The sequence below is a fragment of the Lepidochelys kempii genome, chromosome 2 (assembly GCF_965140265.1).
Source record: "Lepidochelys kempii isolate rLepKem1 chromosome 2, rLepKem1.hap2, whole genome shotgun sequence".
NCBI classification, from domain to species: domain Eukaryota; kingdom Metazoa; phylum Chordata; order Testudines; family Cheloniidae; genus Lepidochelys; species Lepidochelys kempii.
Window position 1 is genome coordinate 145559978 of NC_133257.1, and position 18668 is coordinate 145578645.

The 18668-nt window shown below is 46.8% G+C and overlaps 1 protein-coding gene across 4 annotated transcripts in view; it reads right to left on the reverse strand.

Moving 5' to 3' along the window:
- Positions 1–18668, reverse strand: part of TENT4A (terminal nucleotidyltransferase 4A) — a 148802-nt gene that overhangs the window by 107463 nt on the left and 22671 nt on the right. For all 4 annotated transcript variants that reach the window (XM_073332401.1, XM_073332402.1, XM_073332400.1 and 1 more), the window contains exons 4-5: positions 17998–18118; positions 15051–15158 (exon numbers count right to left, since the gene is read on the reverse strand). In XM_073332401.1, coding sequence (XP_073188502.1) covers positions 15051–15158; positions 17998–18118 — 229 coding nt within the window. The remainder of the gene's footprint in view (positions 1–15050; positions 15159–17997; positions 18119–18668) is intronic.

Below are 18668 nucleotides of genomic sequence, written 5' to 3' on the forward strand. Positions count from 1 at the left end.
AAAGGCAGGAAGAAAAAAAAAAGTTGTTTATTTTATCATTAAAAACAAAAAAAAGGCGGGGGGGGGGGCGGACTACAACTATAACTCGGAGGCTAACTATAGGTAAATAGATTAAGACGATACTCTTAACAGACTGCTAATGGTTCAGTCTCTAGCCAGGGTGGTTCAGAAGGAACTGAGGACAGTTTGGCACAGCACGAGGAGACTGCACATGTACAGGCCCAATGGACTCTGCTACCGAAGTTCTCTGATCAACAGTGCAGGGACGCAAGAGGTTACTTACTGTAACTGGAAGTTCTTTAAGATGTGTGGTCCCTATCTGGATTCCAATCATGAGTGCACATGCACGCCATGTGCCGGAGCCAGAACTGTTCACAGTAACGTCTGTTGACCCGCACACGTGTTGACTGTGTGGCACGTCCAAGGATCTAAGAAGCTGTGCAAATTGACAATGCTCCAACTCCCTCCCACCCAGAAGCAAGGGGAGCCCAGAGTAGAAGAGATGGAAGGTTGGATTGAAATCCAGATAGGGACCATACATCTTGAAGAATCTCCACTTATAGTAAGTTCTTCTCCTTCAAGTGCTGGTCCCCATGTGGACTCCAAAGGTGGGAGAGTAGCAGTGAGAAGGTGGAAGCAGGGGCTCACGAGAAGAGACAGTCTGTAGGACAGCATGACACACTGCCACATCCGTTGCAGTGTCAGGGACGATAGCATAATGGGCAGAAAAGATGTGGATGGAGGTCCAGGTGGCTGCCCTACAAATCTTATGCCATGGGACATCTGCAAGGAAGGCAGACATAGCAACATATGCCCACACTGAGTGGGTCGTGACCCCCCTGGGGGTAATGGGGGAGGAGAGCGCCTAGCAATTGGCAAATCACTAGGTGATTCATTTAGAGCAGGGCAGTCAATAGGTGGATGCTGGGCCAAATCTGGACCACCAGATGCTTCTGAATGGACCCCAGAATCTTTTTATTTTATTCTCTGGTGTCTAGACCTTAGCTATACCTTGACCAAGAAATTTGGACCTGGACAAAGTATAACTGACTACCCCTATTTAGAGAGAGTCACTGTGAAGAGAATGGCAGGTACACTGAAGATAAAAGGCTAGTGCCCGCCAAACATCAAGAGTCTGGAGCGCATGTTCGAGGGGGACATGCGGTTTGGGGTAGAAGGTCGGGAGGCATATGCACTAATTAAGGTAGAATGACTAGACCACTTTGGGCAAAAATTTGGGATGGAGGCATAGGGAGACCTTGGCTCGTGGAAGACAGTGAAAGGTGTATCTGCTATCGTTGCAGTCTGTTAGTTAATGCGTCTCATGGATGTGATGGCCACCAAAAAGATCACCTTCCTGGAAAGATGAGCAAGGAAGCAGGGGGCAAGTGGTTCAAAGAGCGGCTTGGTGAGCTGCAAAGGGCGAGGTTAAGGTGCCAGGAAGGAGTAGGCTTCTGGACGGCAGGGAAAGCATTGAGAAAGCCACAAAGGAAGCAGGAGCTAGTAGTGTGGGTGAAGATGGAAAACCCATCCAAAGGTGGAAGGAAGGCACTAAGCACGGCCAGGTGGATGTGGATGGGAGTGGATGAGGCCTGATCTCCGGAGAGAGAGCAGGTAGTTGAGGATGACGGGAATGCAGGTGGTGTCAGCGGTGCTGCACCCAGATGGGAAAGCGGAGCCATTTGGCTCAGTAACACGTGAGTGGATGGGCGCAGGCAATGGGTAAGGATGTCATGGACAGGGGAGGAGCACGCAATATCTATGCATGAGTCCCATCCAAATACCAGGCTGCGAGCTGGAGAGGGCCCAGATTGGGGTATCATAGCTAGGCGTTAGCTTGCGTAAGAAGATCCAGGAGACGGAGCAGAAAGCAAGCGGAGAGATGTAGGGGATCTGTGTACCAGTACCGGCGAGGCCAGGTGATGGCAATGAGGAGAAGAGTCACGTGGTCACCTGGGGAAGCAGGGGAATGGGCAGGCATACATAGTGGAGGTCGGTGGTCCAGGACAAGAGGTGAGAGTAGCCCTGGAAGCCCCAGCTTCTGGTTCTCCAGAGTGGCAAAAGAATTGCCAGCACAGTGTGCCCCAGAGACAGAAGAGAATCCAGAGAATGGGATTGTGGAGTTCCCATTCGTGGTTGGCATGGAAGGAGCGAATGAGCATGTCCACCAGGGACTTGCTGGTGCATGGAAGGTGAACGGCAAGTACTGTAATGTTGCGTTGGAGCCACCAGTTCCAAAGGAGGATGGCCTCTGTACAAAAAGAGGGATGGAGCACTGCTTTGTTTATACAAATGACTGCCACCATGTTGTAGGACAGCAGCTGGACGTGGTAAGAGTGGAGAAAGGGTAGAAAGCGTTGGCAGATAACTTCCTGGAACTGTGGGCTGTATGCCTTGATGGTCATCCCCGGATGACCAGAGGCTTTGAGCTGTGTGGCCGTCCAGATGAGCTCCCCAGCCGATGAGGGAGGCGCCTTTCGTGAGGCTACTGTAAGACAGGTTGCGTCACCAGGTGAGAGGGGCAAGGACAGTCGGGGGTGAAAAGAACCAGCTTGCTGACTTGGTCTGACTGGGTTGTTAACAGAGCGGAGCCACAACTGGAGGCAGAGCGCATGGAAGTGGGCATACAGCAAAACTGAGGTGCATGCTGTAATATGACCCAGAAAAGAAAGGCACTGATGCACGCGCGGGCAGCAGCGGAGCAATGAGTGTGGTGAGAGCAGTACGAAGGAAGACAGGTGCCGCGACAGAGTCCAGACAAGCTCCTATGAGGGTAAGAAGGCAGATAGGGATGAGGACAGATTTGTCCTCATTGATCAGGATTCCTAGGGCATCGAGGAGGGAACATAGGGTTTGAATGGTAGTCAGAAGGCCAGTTCAGGATGGTGCTAAAAGGAGCCAATCGTCCAGATAAGGAAACGAGTGACTCAGTCAACACATGTATGCTGCCACAACAGCAAAGACCTTTGTGAACATGCAGGGGGCAGTACTGATCCCGAAGGGGAGGACCCAGAAGGAGAGTGGGAATGACCCACTGTGAATCGAAGGAATGCTGCACATGGCATGGGTCTGAAGGACAACTGTTGTTGGTGGTAAGCTGTGGGGGGTGGGGGAGTTTAGTAGAGAGCCACAAACCAGGCTCCACGGAGGGGAGAATGAGGGGAAGAATGACCATCCAGAAATGGAATCTGCAGATAAATTTGTTCAAGATTTTGAGGTCCAGAATAGGGCGTAGGTCATCCCCTCTCTTTGGTACCAGAAAATAGAAGCCCCGTCCCCAATAGCGGTGCAATACGAGTTCTATGGAGTCTTTCCGCAGGAGGGTATCCGCTTCCTCTCTGAAAAGGTGGCACTACAAGGGAGTGTCCAGGCAATGCTGGGGTAGGGTAGCGGGACAGAAAGGAGAAGTATTCAATAATATAGCCTTGCTGGACAATGTCCAACAGCAAGCGGTCGGTGGTACTCTGGCCCCAAATGCAAGCTAAGGGGGCAAGGTGATCCTCCACCCCTCCTAGTACAGGTGGTTTTGGGGGAAGGTTCGCAGCTCTTGAGTAAAGAGTCAAAAGGGTTGCTTGGAAGGACAATGCGGGAAGATAGATGTGGAAGAAGTAGCTGTGGTGGAGGACCGTGGCCGTTGTGAATATGGGCAATGGCGGGAAGAGTCAGGCAGGCGCTGGGGGTAATGCTGCACATGGCATGGGTCTGAAGGACAACTGTTGTTGGTGGTAAGCTGTGGGGGGTGGGGGAATTTAGTAGAGGCCCAGGGACTGGAGAGGGGCAAGAATCCTTGAAGAATGCATTTAATCCATTTTGTCACTGAACAGATTATTATTCTCGAAGGGAAGGTCCTCCAGAGTAGTTTGGACCTCCTTCGGAAAGTCACTGAACTAGAGCCAGCTGACAACGACCCCAAATGCCAAGGAGCAGGAGGTGGTGTCGGCGGCATAAACTGCGGCCTAGAAAGACACTTTAGCTACCAGCCTGCCCTCATCCACAAGATATTGGAAGTCCTGCTGTTTTTCCAGGGAAAGCAAGGCATGAAAGTCTGCCAGCTTAGAGTACGAAAGGAATTCGTACTTCGCCAGGATGGCCCGGTAGCTGGCAATACGAAATTAGAGGCTTAGCAGATGAGTAGACCTTGCAGCCCACAGGTCCAGCTTCTTCGCAGCCTGGTCAGGCAGCGTAGAGCGGAAATGTTGTTGGCAGGAGCACTCGGTCACAGCTTGCAAGACCAGCAAGTTGGGGGGAAAAGGGTTGTAAACAAAGTCTGTGCCCTTAGAGAAGATGAAATAATGGTGCTCTGCCAGTTTTGGGATAGGGGAACAAGATGCTGTGCTAGGACGAATAGCTTGGGCTGGCTGCATGAGGGCACCATGAACAGGGAAGGCGGTATAGGAGAGTCAAGGGGGTTGCAGGATGTCCAGGAATTGGTTTTCTGGATCATGGACATCTTCGACAGGCAGGTTGAGGGCTGTAGCCATGTGTTAAAGCAAGTCCTGGTGCTGCATGTAGTCGCTGGGAGGAGAGTGGGCAGGGTAAGATACATCTTGAGTTTAGCAAAGCTTTTGATACGGTCTCCCACAGCATTCTTGCCAGCAAGTTAAAAAAGTATGGATTGGATGAATGGACTATAAGGTGGATAGAAAGCTGGCTAGATTGTCGGGCTCAATGGGTAGTGATCAAAAGCTCGATGTCTAGTTGGCAGCCAGTATAAAGTGGAGTGCCCCGGGGGTCGGTCCTGGGACCGGTTTTCTTCAACATCTTTATTAATAATCTGGATGATGGGATTAATTGCACCCTCAGAAAATTTGCAGAAGACACTAAGATGGGGGGAGAGGTAAATATGCTGGAGGGTAGGGATAGGGTCCAGAGTGACCTAGACAAAGTGGAGGATTGGGCCAAAAGAAATCTGATGAGGTTCAACAAGGACAAGTGCAGAGTCCTGCACTTAGGAAGGAAGAATCCCATGCACTGCTACAGGCTGGGGATCGACTCGCTAAGCAGCAGTTCTCCAGAAAAAGACCTGGGGATCACAGTGGACGAGAAGCTGCATATGAGTCAGCAGTGTGCCCTTGTTGCCAAGAAGGCTAATGGCATATTGGGCTGTATTAGTAGGAGCATTGCCAACAGAGCAAGGGAAATGATTATTCACCTCTATTCGGCACTGGTGAGACCACACCTGGAGTACTGTGTCCAGTTTTGGTCCCCCCACTGCAGAATGGATGTGGACAAATTAGAGAGAGCCCAACGAAGAGCAACAAAAATGATTAGAGAGCTGGGGCACATGACTTATGAGGAGAGGCTGAGGGAACTGGGATTATTTAGTCTGCAGAAGAGAAGAGTGAGGGGGGATTTAATAGCAGCCTTCAAGTACCTGAACGGGGGTACCAAAAGAGGATGGAGCTAGGCTGTTCTCAGTGGTGGCAGATGACAGAATAAGAAGCAGTGGTCTCAAGTTGCTGTGAGGGAGGTCGAGGTTAGATATTAGGAAACACTATTTCACTAGGAGAGTGGTGAAACACTGGAATGGGTTACCTAGGGAGGTGGTGAATCTCCATCCTTAGCGGTTTTTAAGGCCCGGCTTGACAAAGCCCTGTCTGGGATGATTTAGTTGGTGTTCATCCTGTTTTGAGCAGGAGATTGGACTAGATAACCTCCTGAGGTCTCTTACAACCCTAATATTCTATGATTAGGGAGCAGGGAGCACTGGAAGTCCTGGCACAGTCAAGGAATTATGATACGATTGGAATAACAGAGACTTGGTGAGATAACTCACATGACTGGAGTATTGTCATGGATGGATATAAACTGTTCAGGAAGGACAGGCAGGGCAGAAAAGGTAGGGGAGTTGCATTGTATGTAAGGGAGCAGTATGACTGCTCAGAGCTCAAGTATGAAACTGCAGAAAAACCTGAGAGTCTCTGGATTAAGTTTAGAAGCGTGAGCAACAAGGGTGATGTCGTGGTGGGAGTCTGCTATAGACCACCAGACCAGAGGGATGAGGTGAACGAGGCTTTCTTCCAGCAACTCGCAGAAGTTACTAGATCACAGGCCCTGGTTCTCATGGGAGACTTCAATCACCCTGATATCTGCTGGGAGAGCAATACAGCAGTGCACAGACAATCCAGGAAGTTTTTGGAAAATGTAGGGGACAATTTCCTGGTGCAAGTGTTGGAGGAACCAAATAGGGGCAGAGCTCTTCTTGACCTGCTGCTCACAAACCGGAAAGAATTAGTAGGGGAAGCAAAAGTGGATGGGAACCTGGGAGGCAGTGACCATGAGATGGTCGAGTTGAGGATCCTGACTCAAGGAAGAAAGGGGAGCAGCAGAATACGGACCCTGGACTTCAGAAAAGCAGACCGATTCCCTCAGGGAACTGATGGGCAGGATCTCCTGGGAGAATAACATGAGGGGGAAAGAAGTCCAGGAGATCCTGCTGTATTTTAAAGAATCCTTATTGAGGTTACAGGGACAAACCATCCCGATATGTAGAAAGAATAGTAAATATGGCAGGTGACCAGCTTGGCTTAACAGTGAAATCCTTACTGATCTTAAACACAAAAAAGAAGCTTACAAGAAGTAGAAGATTGGACAAATGACCAGGGAAGAATATAAAAATATTGCTCGGGCATGCAGGAGTGAAAGCAGGAAGGCCAAATCACACCTGGAGTTGCAGCTAGCAAGAGATGTCAAGAGTAACAAGAAGGGTTTCTTCAGGTATGTTAGCAACAAGAAGAAAGTCAAGGAAAGTGTGGGCCCCTTACTGAATGAGGGAGGCAACCTAGTGACAGAGGATGTGGAGAAAGCTAATGTACTCAATGCTTTTTTTGCCTCTGTCTTCACAAACAAGGTCAGCTCCCAGACGACTGCACTAGGCAGCACAGCATGGGGAGGAGGTGACTAGCCCTCTGTGGTGAAAGAAGTGGTTCGGGATTATTTAGAAAAGCTGGACAAGCACAAGTCCATGGGGCCGGATGTGCTGCATCCGAGAGTGCTAAAGGAGTTGGCGGATGTGATTGCAGAGCCATTGGCCATTACCTTTGAAAACTCATGGCGATCGGGAGAAGTCCCGGACGACGGGCAAAAGGCTAATGTAGTGCCCATCTTTAAATAAGGGAAGGAGGTTGATCCTGGGAACTACAGGCCAGTCAGCCTCACCTCAGTCCCTGGAAAAATCATGGAGCAGGTCCTCAAGGAATCAATTCTGAAGCACTTAGAGGAGAGGAAAGTGATCAGGAACAGTCAGCATGGATTCACCAAGGGCAAGTCATTCCTGACTAATCTAATTGCCTTCTATGACGAGATAACTGGCTCTGTGGATGAGGGGAAAGCGGTGGACGTGTTGTTCCTTGACTTTAGCAAAGCTTTCGGCCTCAGTCTCCCACAATGTTCTTGTCAGCAAGTTAAAGAAGTATGGGCTGAATGAATGGACTATAAGGTGGATAGAAAGCTGGCTAGATTGTCGGGCTCAACGGGCAGTGATCAATGGCTCCATGTCTAGTTGGCAGCCGGTATCAAGTGGAGTGCTCCAAGGGTCGGTCCTGGGGCCGGTTTTGTTCAATATCTTCATTAATGATCTGGATGATGGTATGGATTGCACCCTCAGCAAGTTTGCAGATGACAGTAAACTGGGAGGAGAGGTAGATACACTGGAGGGTAGGGATAGGATACAGAGGGACCTAGACAAATTAGAGGATTGGGCCAAAAGAAATCTGATGAGGTTCAACAAGGACAAGTGCAGAGTCCTGCACTTAGGACGGAAGAATCCCATGCACCGCTACAGACTAGGGACCGAATAGCTCGGCAACAGTTCTGCAGAAAAGGACCTAGTGGTTACAGTGGATGAGAAGCTGGATGTGAGTCAACAGTGTGCCCTTGTTGCCAAGAGGGCCAATGGCATTTTGGGATGTATAAGTAGGGGCACATTGCCAGCAGATCAAGGGACATGATCGTTCCCCTCTACTCGACATTGGTGAGGCCTCATCTGGAGTACTGTGTCCAGTTTTGGGCCCCACACTACAAGAAGGATGTGGAAAAATTGGAAAGCGTTCAGCGGAGGGCAACAAAAATGATTAGGGGACTGGAACACATGACTTACGAGGAGAGGCTGAGGGAACTGGATTGTTTAATCTGCGGAAGAGAAGAATGAGGGGGGATTTGATAGCTGCTTTCAACTACCTGAAAGGGGGTTCCAAAGAGGATAGATCTAGACTGTTCTCAGTGGTAGCAGATGACAGAACAAGGAGCAATGGTCTTAAGTTGCAGTACGGGAGGTTTAGGTTGGATATTAGGAAAAAGTTTTTCACTGGGAGGGTGGTGAAACACTGGAGTGGGTTACCGAGGGAGGTGGTGGAATCTCCTTCCTTAGAAGTTTTTAAGGTCAGGCTTGACAAAGCCCTGGCTGGGATGATTTAGTTGGGGATTGGTCCTGCTTTGAGCAGGGGGTTGGACTAGATGACCTGCTAAGGTCCCTTCCAACCCTGATATTGGATGATTCTATGATTTTAAGCTCATCAGGGGACAGATGTGCCCATATGGATTGGAGGAGACGATGGCGCTGTTGGTACCACCGATGCGAAAGGAGTGGGAATGGTCAGAGGTTCCGGCAGAGTGGGAAGAAGTGGTATGCATTAGAGAAAGGCGACGATAAGGGTGGAGGGATGGAATGCAGGAATGGTAGGGGTCCCAAGTGACCCAGTAGGCACTGACAGAGCTCACGGGTAGTGGAACCATGGATCAGCCGGCAGAGCATATATTGGAGGATACGGTTGGTGCTGGGGATTCGGGCTGTATGAGTACGCTGGCCTGAAGGTAGTGTCCGGTTTAGAGGCCTGAAGACTGGTCAGGTAAGGGTGGGGCTGTCTGACCCAGTGGTACCATCAGTGCAGTGAAGGACGCACAGTCCAAGAGAAGCCAGGGTGCATCTGATGGCAACTGTGGAGAAAGGTGGAACAGAGCTAGAGCAGGAGCATCATCCTCGGAAGACAGCAGACAAAAGACACCTGAAGGACAGAGACATGGAGGTGCCCTAGCTTATGGCAGCATGAACTCAGCTGTGGGCCTAAGAGGGGAAAGATTGCCTGGCGTAGGCAGAGCTGTAAGTCCCAATGGTTCTGGCGGTGGATCAGTCACCAAGGCCAGCGGTGGCACCGATGGGGCATAGTGCTTGGACTTGTGCTCCATGCGAGGCTTCTTTGGAGCAGGAGCATCTGGATCAATGCACAATTTCTCATCCAACCTGGCATGGCTCAATAAGGCAATACTGTGCTTAAAGGTAGTCCCCATCAGGGAGCTGCCTTTTTGCCCATGAGCATGCTTCTCGTGCACACAGTCGGCTTTGGCTAGATGGGCCAGTGTCACCAAAGCCGGGCAGCAAAGGCCTGGGGAGGCACTTGACTGCCAGTACCGGGCGTCGCTGACAGATCCATGGTTGCAAGATCCGATTGTGCACATGGGTGCAATTCCAATAAGGAATTTGCAGAGGTGAAGTTCTCTGACTTCCCAGGTATGTGGCAGGAACGAGCGACAGATGATCAGCAGGCGGAAATGTGATTCTCACCAAGACAGTAGATTCAGTGCTGGTGCTAGTCACTCACAGAGATGGAGCATGGACAGGAAACACAGTATTTAAAACTGGCTTACTGGGGCACAGTCCCTGAGCTGGGGAAAGGTCCCCGGAAGGGAAAAGTGCAACAGAAACCTAAGAACTAAGGGGTACAACTAACAGACAACTAAGAACTATGGGGAAAACTATATACAACGAAAAGAGTAGTTCTCTTAGCGAGCTAAGAGCACTAAGGGACAGTGGTTCCAACTCCGGCCATTCAGCAGGAAGAAGGAACTAGAGCGGTGCCGACCTGCACAGCCTCTTAAAGCCATACGGGTCAACGGACATGTGACATTGCACCCCATAATGCTTTACAGAAATACAGAATGTCAGGGTTGGAAGGGACCTCAGGAGGTCATCTAGTCCAACCCCCTGCTCAAAGCAGGGCCAATCCCCAATTTTTGCCCCAGATCCCTAAATGGCCCCCTCAAGGATTGAACTCACAACCCTGGGTTTAGCAGGCCAGTGCTCAAACCACTGAGCTATCTGTAAATGTAACATAACTGGAATGTTTTATGCTACATATGCCACGTAACGTATCTTTGCAAAAGTTATGTTCTACTGAATGTATTCATCCTATTCGTATGCATGTATCATTTTTTATATCTGAAGTTATGAGTATTGGCTCTATGCTTGTATTTCAAGTGTTTGCTGTAGAAAGTACCTACAGCAGACTTGTTCAACATAGCGTGAAGGGGTTATTCAAGTAACTGGGAGTACGTGGCCAACAATGGACCTTGATACACGCCAATCCACATCTGAGCCTTCCTGAGAATGTTCGGGCTAACATGGCGTCAGCCTGTAAAGAACTGAGTCATGCATGGACATGTGACTTGCCCATGTGACTCCAAAACTCCATCTTGGAGCTGTAATTCTACAGAGGGGGAGAGAGGGGTTTCCACCCACAAGAGGGAGGCTATATAAGCCCCTGGGAAACCCCTCCATTTTGTCTTCAGCTGGCTCAAGAGATATCCTTTGGGGGTGGAGAGGCTGCCTGAAAGAAACTGGAACAAAGGACAGTAACTACAGGGGAGTGAGTGATTGCTGGACCCAGACTAGAAGGAGGCTAATCTGTCAGAGAAGCTTATTGGAACATCTGAGGGTGAGATTTACCTGCATTTAGTTTCCCACGGCATTAGGCTTAGATTTGTGTGTTTTATTTTATTTTGTTTGGTAATTTACTTTGTTCTGTCTGTTATTACTTGGAACTACTTAAATCCTACTTTCTGCATTTAATAAAATCACTTTTTCCTTATTAATTAACCCAGAGTAAGTATTAATACCTGGGGGGGCAAACAGTTGCTCATATCTCTATCAGTGTTATAGAGGGCGAGCAATTTACAAGTTTACCCTGTATAAGCTTTATACAGGTAAAACGGATTTATTTAGGGTTTGGACCCCATTGGGAGCTGGGTATCTGGGTGCTGGAGACAGAAGCTCTTCTTAAGCCATTTTCAGTTAAGCCTGCAGCTTGTGGGGGATGTGGTTCAGACTTGGACCTCTGTTTGCAACAGGAAAGCGTGTCTGGCTTAAACAAGGCAAGGTACTGAAGTCCCAAGCTGGCAGGGAAAACGGGCTCAGATGTAGTCTAGGCACATCAGATGGCAGTCCCAAAGGGGTTTCTGTGATCCAAACCGTCAGAGGACACTACTACGAACAGTTCCAGCTGTGGCGCACGGCACTCAAGCGTACCCATATTTGGAATCCACATAGGGAACAGCACTCAAAGACCTACAGTGGAGCACCCATGGGGACGCTACTTGAAGAAGAAAATATGGTTTGGCAAGGAAGTACTTTCTTAACCTTCACTGGGAATGCTATTACAATAATATTCTAATATGTGATTTTAGAATCTAAGATATAATAGTCAAGTATTTTAGTGAGATTCAAGTTCTCTAATGTTTTTAAACAAAGTAAAAAAAGACTGCAGATCAAAATGTGACCATGCAAATCTCTTCAGTGTACGTATTTTCCCTCTAGCTAACCTAATACCTCCCATCATTAACATTCAAGTTGGCACAGTCCCTTCAAATTACCAGTTTAAAAAAAAAAAATCTGATTTCTGATAAGATGGTATAAAGTGTTCACCTTTCGTTTTGAAAATTTTGGGTTTTTTTGTTTGTTTTTTTAAAGAAACAGTGGAGCAGAAAGGCTTTATGTTTAAGGGTTCTTCTGCAATAGAGACATTGACTACACATGAGCAAATAACCGACTAAACAAGAAGTGCTGTCAAAGCACAGCAAAACAGAATGGGAAAGATATTTCATTTTCTTTTTATAGTATCCTTACATGTTACATGTAACCATAGGGGACACAAAACTTTCAGGTAAGTATAATATTCAAGTTGGCTACTTTTTCACTGTGATAGAAGTCTTATTCTACTATACTGAAACTTTCTGATAAGATTAAGGTAGCTCTTACAAGCCAATTAGGACATCTTATTTTAAAGTTATAGTTGTGTAACAAGATTCCACTATAAAGGAGCTGGCTTGATAGTCTTACATCAGGGTCTTGTGCTTCTACATTATATGAAGAATGAATGTTTGTGGACAGTCCTTCCAGCCCCTGGCAGTAAAAGAAGGTCCTCTCATGGATCAGTAAGTAGTTCAAAAATAGGAAACAAAGGGTCAGAATAAATGGTCAGTTTTGTACTAGGACCTGTGCTGTTCAACACATTCATAACTGATCTGGAAAGGGGGGTAAACAGCAAGGTGGCAAAGTCTGCACACAATACAAAATTACTTAATATATTAAGTCCAAAGCAGACTGCAAAGAGTTACAAAGGAATCTCACAAAACTGGGTGACTGGTTAACAAAATGGCAGATGAAATTCAATGTTGATAAGTGCAAAGTAATGCACATTGCAAAACAATCTCAACTACCTATAAAAATGATGGGTTCTAATTAGCTCTGCCACTCAAAGATATCTTGGAGTCAATATGGATAATTCTCTGGAAATGTCTACTCAACATGCAGCAATAATCAAAAAAGCTAACGCTAGGCATCATTAGGAAAGAGAAGACATAAAATATCATAATGCTACTATATAAATATGATGGTCTGAGCCTGTGCTAATGATTCATTCGCCTATTATTGGTACATCGTTGAAGATTCTTCTAGTATCTGTCAATACATAATCAATCTGATTCAGTGAGACTCCATCCCAGCTTTTCCATGTCCACTGCCTTTGTTCTTTTTGAAACATGTTCATTACATGGAGATGGTTTGCCTCTGCGAACGCAACCAGAGATGCTCCGCGATCATTTCTTACTCCACTGTTCTGCCAGCAATGATATATGGAGCAAAAAGGTGGTCAACGACAAAAGGGGAGGAAGAAAAATTGATGGTCACCCAGAGAGCAATGGAAAGGCAAATGTGCAAGACATTGCTCCATGATCATACAACAAATGAGGAGATCAGAAGGCGTACAGAGGTGATCAATGAGATGGGTGGGTCATGTAGTCCACAGGCAAGACAACAGGTGAACAACCTGCATCAGTGACTGGATCCCCAGAGACCACAAGCGACCGCTGGGCAGAACGAAAACGAGTTGGGCGGATCACATGGCAAAACTCTTTGGCCAAAAATGGAAAGAACATGCTCACAAGAAAATGGAATGGTGTAGCATCGACTTGCGTTCGTGGAAGGATGGATGAGGACAAGGCAGATGATATAAATCCATGGTATGCCCACATTTTAAATACTGTGCACAGCTCTGGTCACCCCATCTCAAAAAAGATATATTAGAATGGGGAAAGGTACAAAGAAGGGTAACAAAAAGGATTAGGGGTATGGAGCAGTGTGCATACGAGGAGAGATTAAAAAGACTGGGACTGTTCATCTTAGAGAAGAGATGATTAAGGATGGGGGATATGACAGGTCTATAAAATCATGAATGGTATAGAGAAAGTGAATCGGGAAGTGTTATGTGAAGGGGTAAGTAACACAAGGTCACCCAATGACATTAATAGACAGCAGGTTGAAACTAACCTAAGGAAGTACTTCTTCACACAATGCACAATCAACCTGTGGAACTTGTTGCAGGGTAATGTTATGAAGGCCAAAAGTAAAACTGGGTTCAAAAAATAATTAGATAAGTTCTTGGAGGAGAGGTCCATCAATGGCTATTAGCCATGATGGTCAGACATCCAAACCCATGCTCTGGATGTCCCTAAACCTCCAACTGCCAGAAGCTAGGACTGGACAACAGGGGATAAATCACTCAATAATTGGCCTGTTCTGTTCATTCTCTCTGAAGCATCTGGCACTGGTCACTGTTGGAAGATGGGATACTGGGCTAGATGGTCCATTGGTCTGACACAGTGTTCCCTCTCATTTTTACCACCCGTGTGTGGACTGAATTTTGTTATATGCACCAATATGGAGGTGACGTGTGACACATCACCTTCATATCGGTGCACATAACAAAATGCATGTGTGGGGTGGGGGAGGCGCCAAGGGGTTTGGAGTGTAGGAGTGGGCTCAGGACTGGGGCAGAAGGTTAGAGTGCAGGGATGTGAGGGCTCCAAGTAGGGGTCCAGGCTCTGGGGTGGGGCCATGGATAAAGGGTTCAGGGTTGGGGCAGAGGATTGGGGTGCAGGGTCCAGGGTGGGGGAGGGGATGAGGGGCTCAGGCAGAGGGTTGGGGTGCAGGGGAGTGCTCCAGGGCTACAACAGGGAGAGAGGACTTCTCCCAGCTCTCTCCCCGCAGCAGCACCTGGGCTGGGTGGGAGAAGTGCCTCTCCCTGCCGTGGCAGCTCCAGGGCTGGGGCGTGGGATAAGCGCCCCAGCCGGTCTGGGGAAGGGGCGCTCCGGCCTCAACAGGTCCAGGCCAGGGCTGAATTCAAGCCACCCCTCCCCCAGCCGCAGCAGGTCCAGGGCTGAGTAGGGACTGGGCACCCCAGGCATAGCAGGTCCGGGCTAGGGCTCAGTTCAGGCCACCCTTTCCCCAGCTACAGCAGATTAGGGGCCGGGGTAGGTCCCAGCAGGGGGAGTGGCACCTCTCCCCCGGCCGCAGCAGGTCCCGGCCGGGTGGGTTCACTGAGCACCTGTGCAGAACTAAATAGGCTTACAGGGAACTTAGGTCTGACAGTATGGATATTCTTATGTTCTTAACCACCTCTGGCAAATGCTTAGAACAACACAGCCAGAAAACTAAAGCCAACAGTTTCTAGTCCCATTTTATTAGGGCCCCTTCATAAAACTCACTGCCCTTTAAAAGTTTAACTGTTTCCACAGCTGATCTCCAATCTATAAAACACAAGACTGGTTAAAGTCAATGGAATTTAATGTTATTCTCTTCCAGGTAGAGACCCATAACATTTCCCTGTGTTTAAATATTTTAGAGTTCTTAAGACACAAATTTACATGCCCTAGAGTAAAGTAAAGGACAAAACAGTATACTGATGTTTATTGATTAGTAGCATCAATTATGCAGTTTGTACCTTCATGTACTCCTTGATAAATCGAGCTGCCTTCACACCAGTTTCCACATTAAAACTTATGTCAACTTTCACTTCTGTCTCCTGGTCTGTAAGTTTTATTATTGGTACCTGCAAATATTTGTAGAAGAGAGACATTTTATACATCCCAAACACTAGGCTGAAGCTTTTCTATATTTGATTAGTTACACATTTCCTTAATTTACAACATTCAGACACAACAGGCCTAAACAGACACTATGTTACTGAACATCAGGTGGAGGTCTGCAAGGGGCTGATTGAGGGTATGAATGCAGCACATGTAAAAATTACTAAGACAGTTTTGATCTAGCTAGCTCAAGCAGAAACAGTGAAACCCTGGCAGCACAGGCTGTACAACTCCACCTGGTTCCCTGGGTACCCAGTGCTAACTCAAGACGTGGCAGCTTCACTACTATTGTGATTCAAACTGGCTATATTGAGTATGTCTACATCTCCTAGTCCCACCTCTGACTGCAGTGCAGACACACTCATAGAGAACTATTATCTTAAATTAAAGTGGACAATTACTTCTTGAAGTGACTGGATTAGAAGACCAACTAAATCCAGACTAACAAAACATTCCTATGCTAAAATGAATTTTTTTTTTCTTTGCATGTGTTCATTTTCAATTAGAGGTTTATCATTTTCCAGTTTTCAATTATAACCTCATTAATCCACACTAATAGTGGAAGGAAGTAATTAAGGAAGGGCTCATGCAGATTAGAGTGGCTTCTAGATTACTAAATGCCAAGCAGTGGTGGAGCTTTAGCACCTCTAACCAGCAAAAGGAGTCCTAACAGTTTCCAAAGTGTTTCAAAATACTAAGATAACATGCCACAACCTCAGTGGGCTACACTAGCTCTGCTATCACAGTACAGTAATAACACCTTTCTCGGCATTTGCTTTTGACACTGCCAACTCATTTATTTTCAGAGGGGATTTAGGAGTTCACATTTTATCCACTGAAGAATTAATCTATACTTTTGTACAGTATTTCCCTAAAGTCAGTCCAATCATGCAATTACATAATTTCCATCAGAAAGTCTCTCTGCATGCATGACACCTGATTCATCAGGGTTATAAGAACAGTGTGAGACACATGCCTTGTAAACGGCTGGCTGCTAGAAATTATCATGCACTGAAATGCTAAACCATCACTATGGAACACCTGTCTATTCCATAGGTATTAGGAAGCATTCTGAAAAATAAGTTGTTGATTTTAGTGTTTTCACCTGGAATTACAAGATTGCTAAGTGTCCTTGCTTAAGGCCACTCTGTAGTCCTGCATAAATAGCAAAGACACAACAACCACTGCATCTAAAACTGAGTGGCTTCAAATCTGCTACAGAGAATCTAAACAAATAGTATTAGACGTTTAGGTGTTTTCCAGTAAGTTTATATCTCCTGAAAGGCACTAGATACAGAAGCCCCGTAGACCAGAGATGGGCAAACTACGGCCCGCGGGCTGTGTCCGGCCCATCAGAACTTTTAATCCGGCCCTTGAGCTCCCTCCGGGAAGCAGAGTTGGGGGCTTTCCGCACAGCTCCCGGAAGCAGCTGCATGTCCCCCTTCCGGCTCCTATGCAGAGGCACGGCCAGGGAGTTCTGCATGGTACCCCCGCCCCAAGCACCGCCCCCGCAGCCAGGAACCACAGCCAATGGGAGGTGCAGGGGCAGCACCTGCAGACGTGGCAGCACGTAGAGCTACCTGGCCGCGCCTCCGCGTAGGAGTCAGAGGTGGGACATGCCCACCTGACTCCCTGCTCTGATCCCCCTCTCACCCTCCAAACCCCTTGGTCCCAGCCCGGAGTACCCGCCTACACCCCAAGCCCCTCATGCCCAGCCCCACTGCAGAGCCCACACCCCCAGCCAGAGCCCTCATACCCCCTCCCCCTGCACCCCAACCCTCAATTTCATGGCCTGCCATACACTTTTTATACCCGGATGTGGCCGAAGGGCCACAAAATTTGCCCACCCATGTTGTAGACCATACCACTATCCACAAACAGGGAACATTTGAGAGGCAACTAGTTAAGTTTCTCAAATCAGTTCAAGAAATAACATTCCATGCCAGAATAACTGTACCAAAGATTCCATCTTAAGCTTAACTCACTCTTGTGAAAGCTTTCAAAACTTAGGCAATGAAGTACTAGTGTTTAGAGATGTCTGCAGAGCCAAAAAGTTGGTCTGGTAAGAGATATTATCTCACCTTCTGTGTCTCTCTGGTTTGCAAGAGACAGCTATACTAAAACCAAACTACATTGGAAAAGAAGTGAGCCTATGGTTATCCATCCCCAAGGTACTCTCTGAGTTGCTTACCACACTAACTGCTACACAACCAATGTAGTAGTGCTAAAAAGGTTTAATCAGCACCTAGAACCATCATCACATTTCTCTTGGTCCAGTTTCCCCTCTGCCCACAAAGTCAAGGTTGTACAGTCTATAGGATCACAGTTCTCTGAATTCTAGAAGACTTTGCAGATTAGTTAGCCAAGTAGTTATGACCAGAGACAAGGTGGTTGCTGAAGTAAAAGAGCATTGTGCCATCAGTACACAATGGTCCACCTTCAGAGACAGGGAGTTTAACAAGGGCAACATGATAGCAAGCCAAGCTGCCAAGCAGTAATTGAGGAAGTCCTTTAACAACTTTCAAGCACTGTAAATAAAATTCCTAAGAAGCTAGATCTCTGAAACAGTGGTTATGAATGTCATTATTAGCTGGATTCTGTCAAACACATACTCTACAAAAGCATTATCCAGAAAACAGGAAAACATGGGATAAATGAACACAGCAAGTCAATATGCAGGAAGCACCAAAATAGGTACATGTGCCATCTTTAACAAGTTTTTTTCTTTATGTTGTATTTATGTCACCTTATCATCAAAGCAGTTTATTTTTCCAAATAGGAATTTTGTTTCTCATTACTCACCGTAGCTTTGTCAAGTACTTTAATGGAATATGGCTCAGCCACATTGTGTTTCCTTAGTGCTTGTTCCAGCAGTTGTAGAGGTGGGCGTTCCCATTTCCCAAAAACAACTAAATCAATATCACTATAGACAGGAAACAAAATATAACAATAAAGTCCACTGAAATGAGAGAGTCATATTCCCCTGTAGATAAATGGCAACACTAACCTTCTGCACAATACTTTGAAAGAGCTCCCAAAAAGCTCAAATCTTTAAGTATGGTAGTTCTGCAATACTTTCTAGCATACTGCAACTTAAGTGGATATAAGAATGGTCAATTAAGTCTATAAAAATAATTAAGTCAATTTCTCCAATGGTTTCCTACTGAAGCCTACTTGAAAACAACAAACAATACAGTTCTATAAAAATGATATGGTTCATTACTGCTGCGGACTCAGGTTTAATTATGCTGTTAAGCAAGCAGTTTACAGAATTGTGGAGTCCAAAATGTTTTCAACAACTAATGTGACTTTATAAAAAATAATATGAAATGAATATAAAGGTTTTAAACAAACACTAGAAGCAGCAGCTTTGGAAGTATGCACGAGCCTGGAATATTGTAAATAAAGATACAAGTGCATTGTGCTAGTGACTCGAGTGAAACTAGCTAGACAATTTTAAACACTGAGTTGAC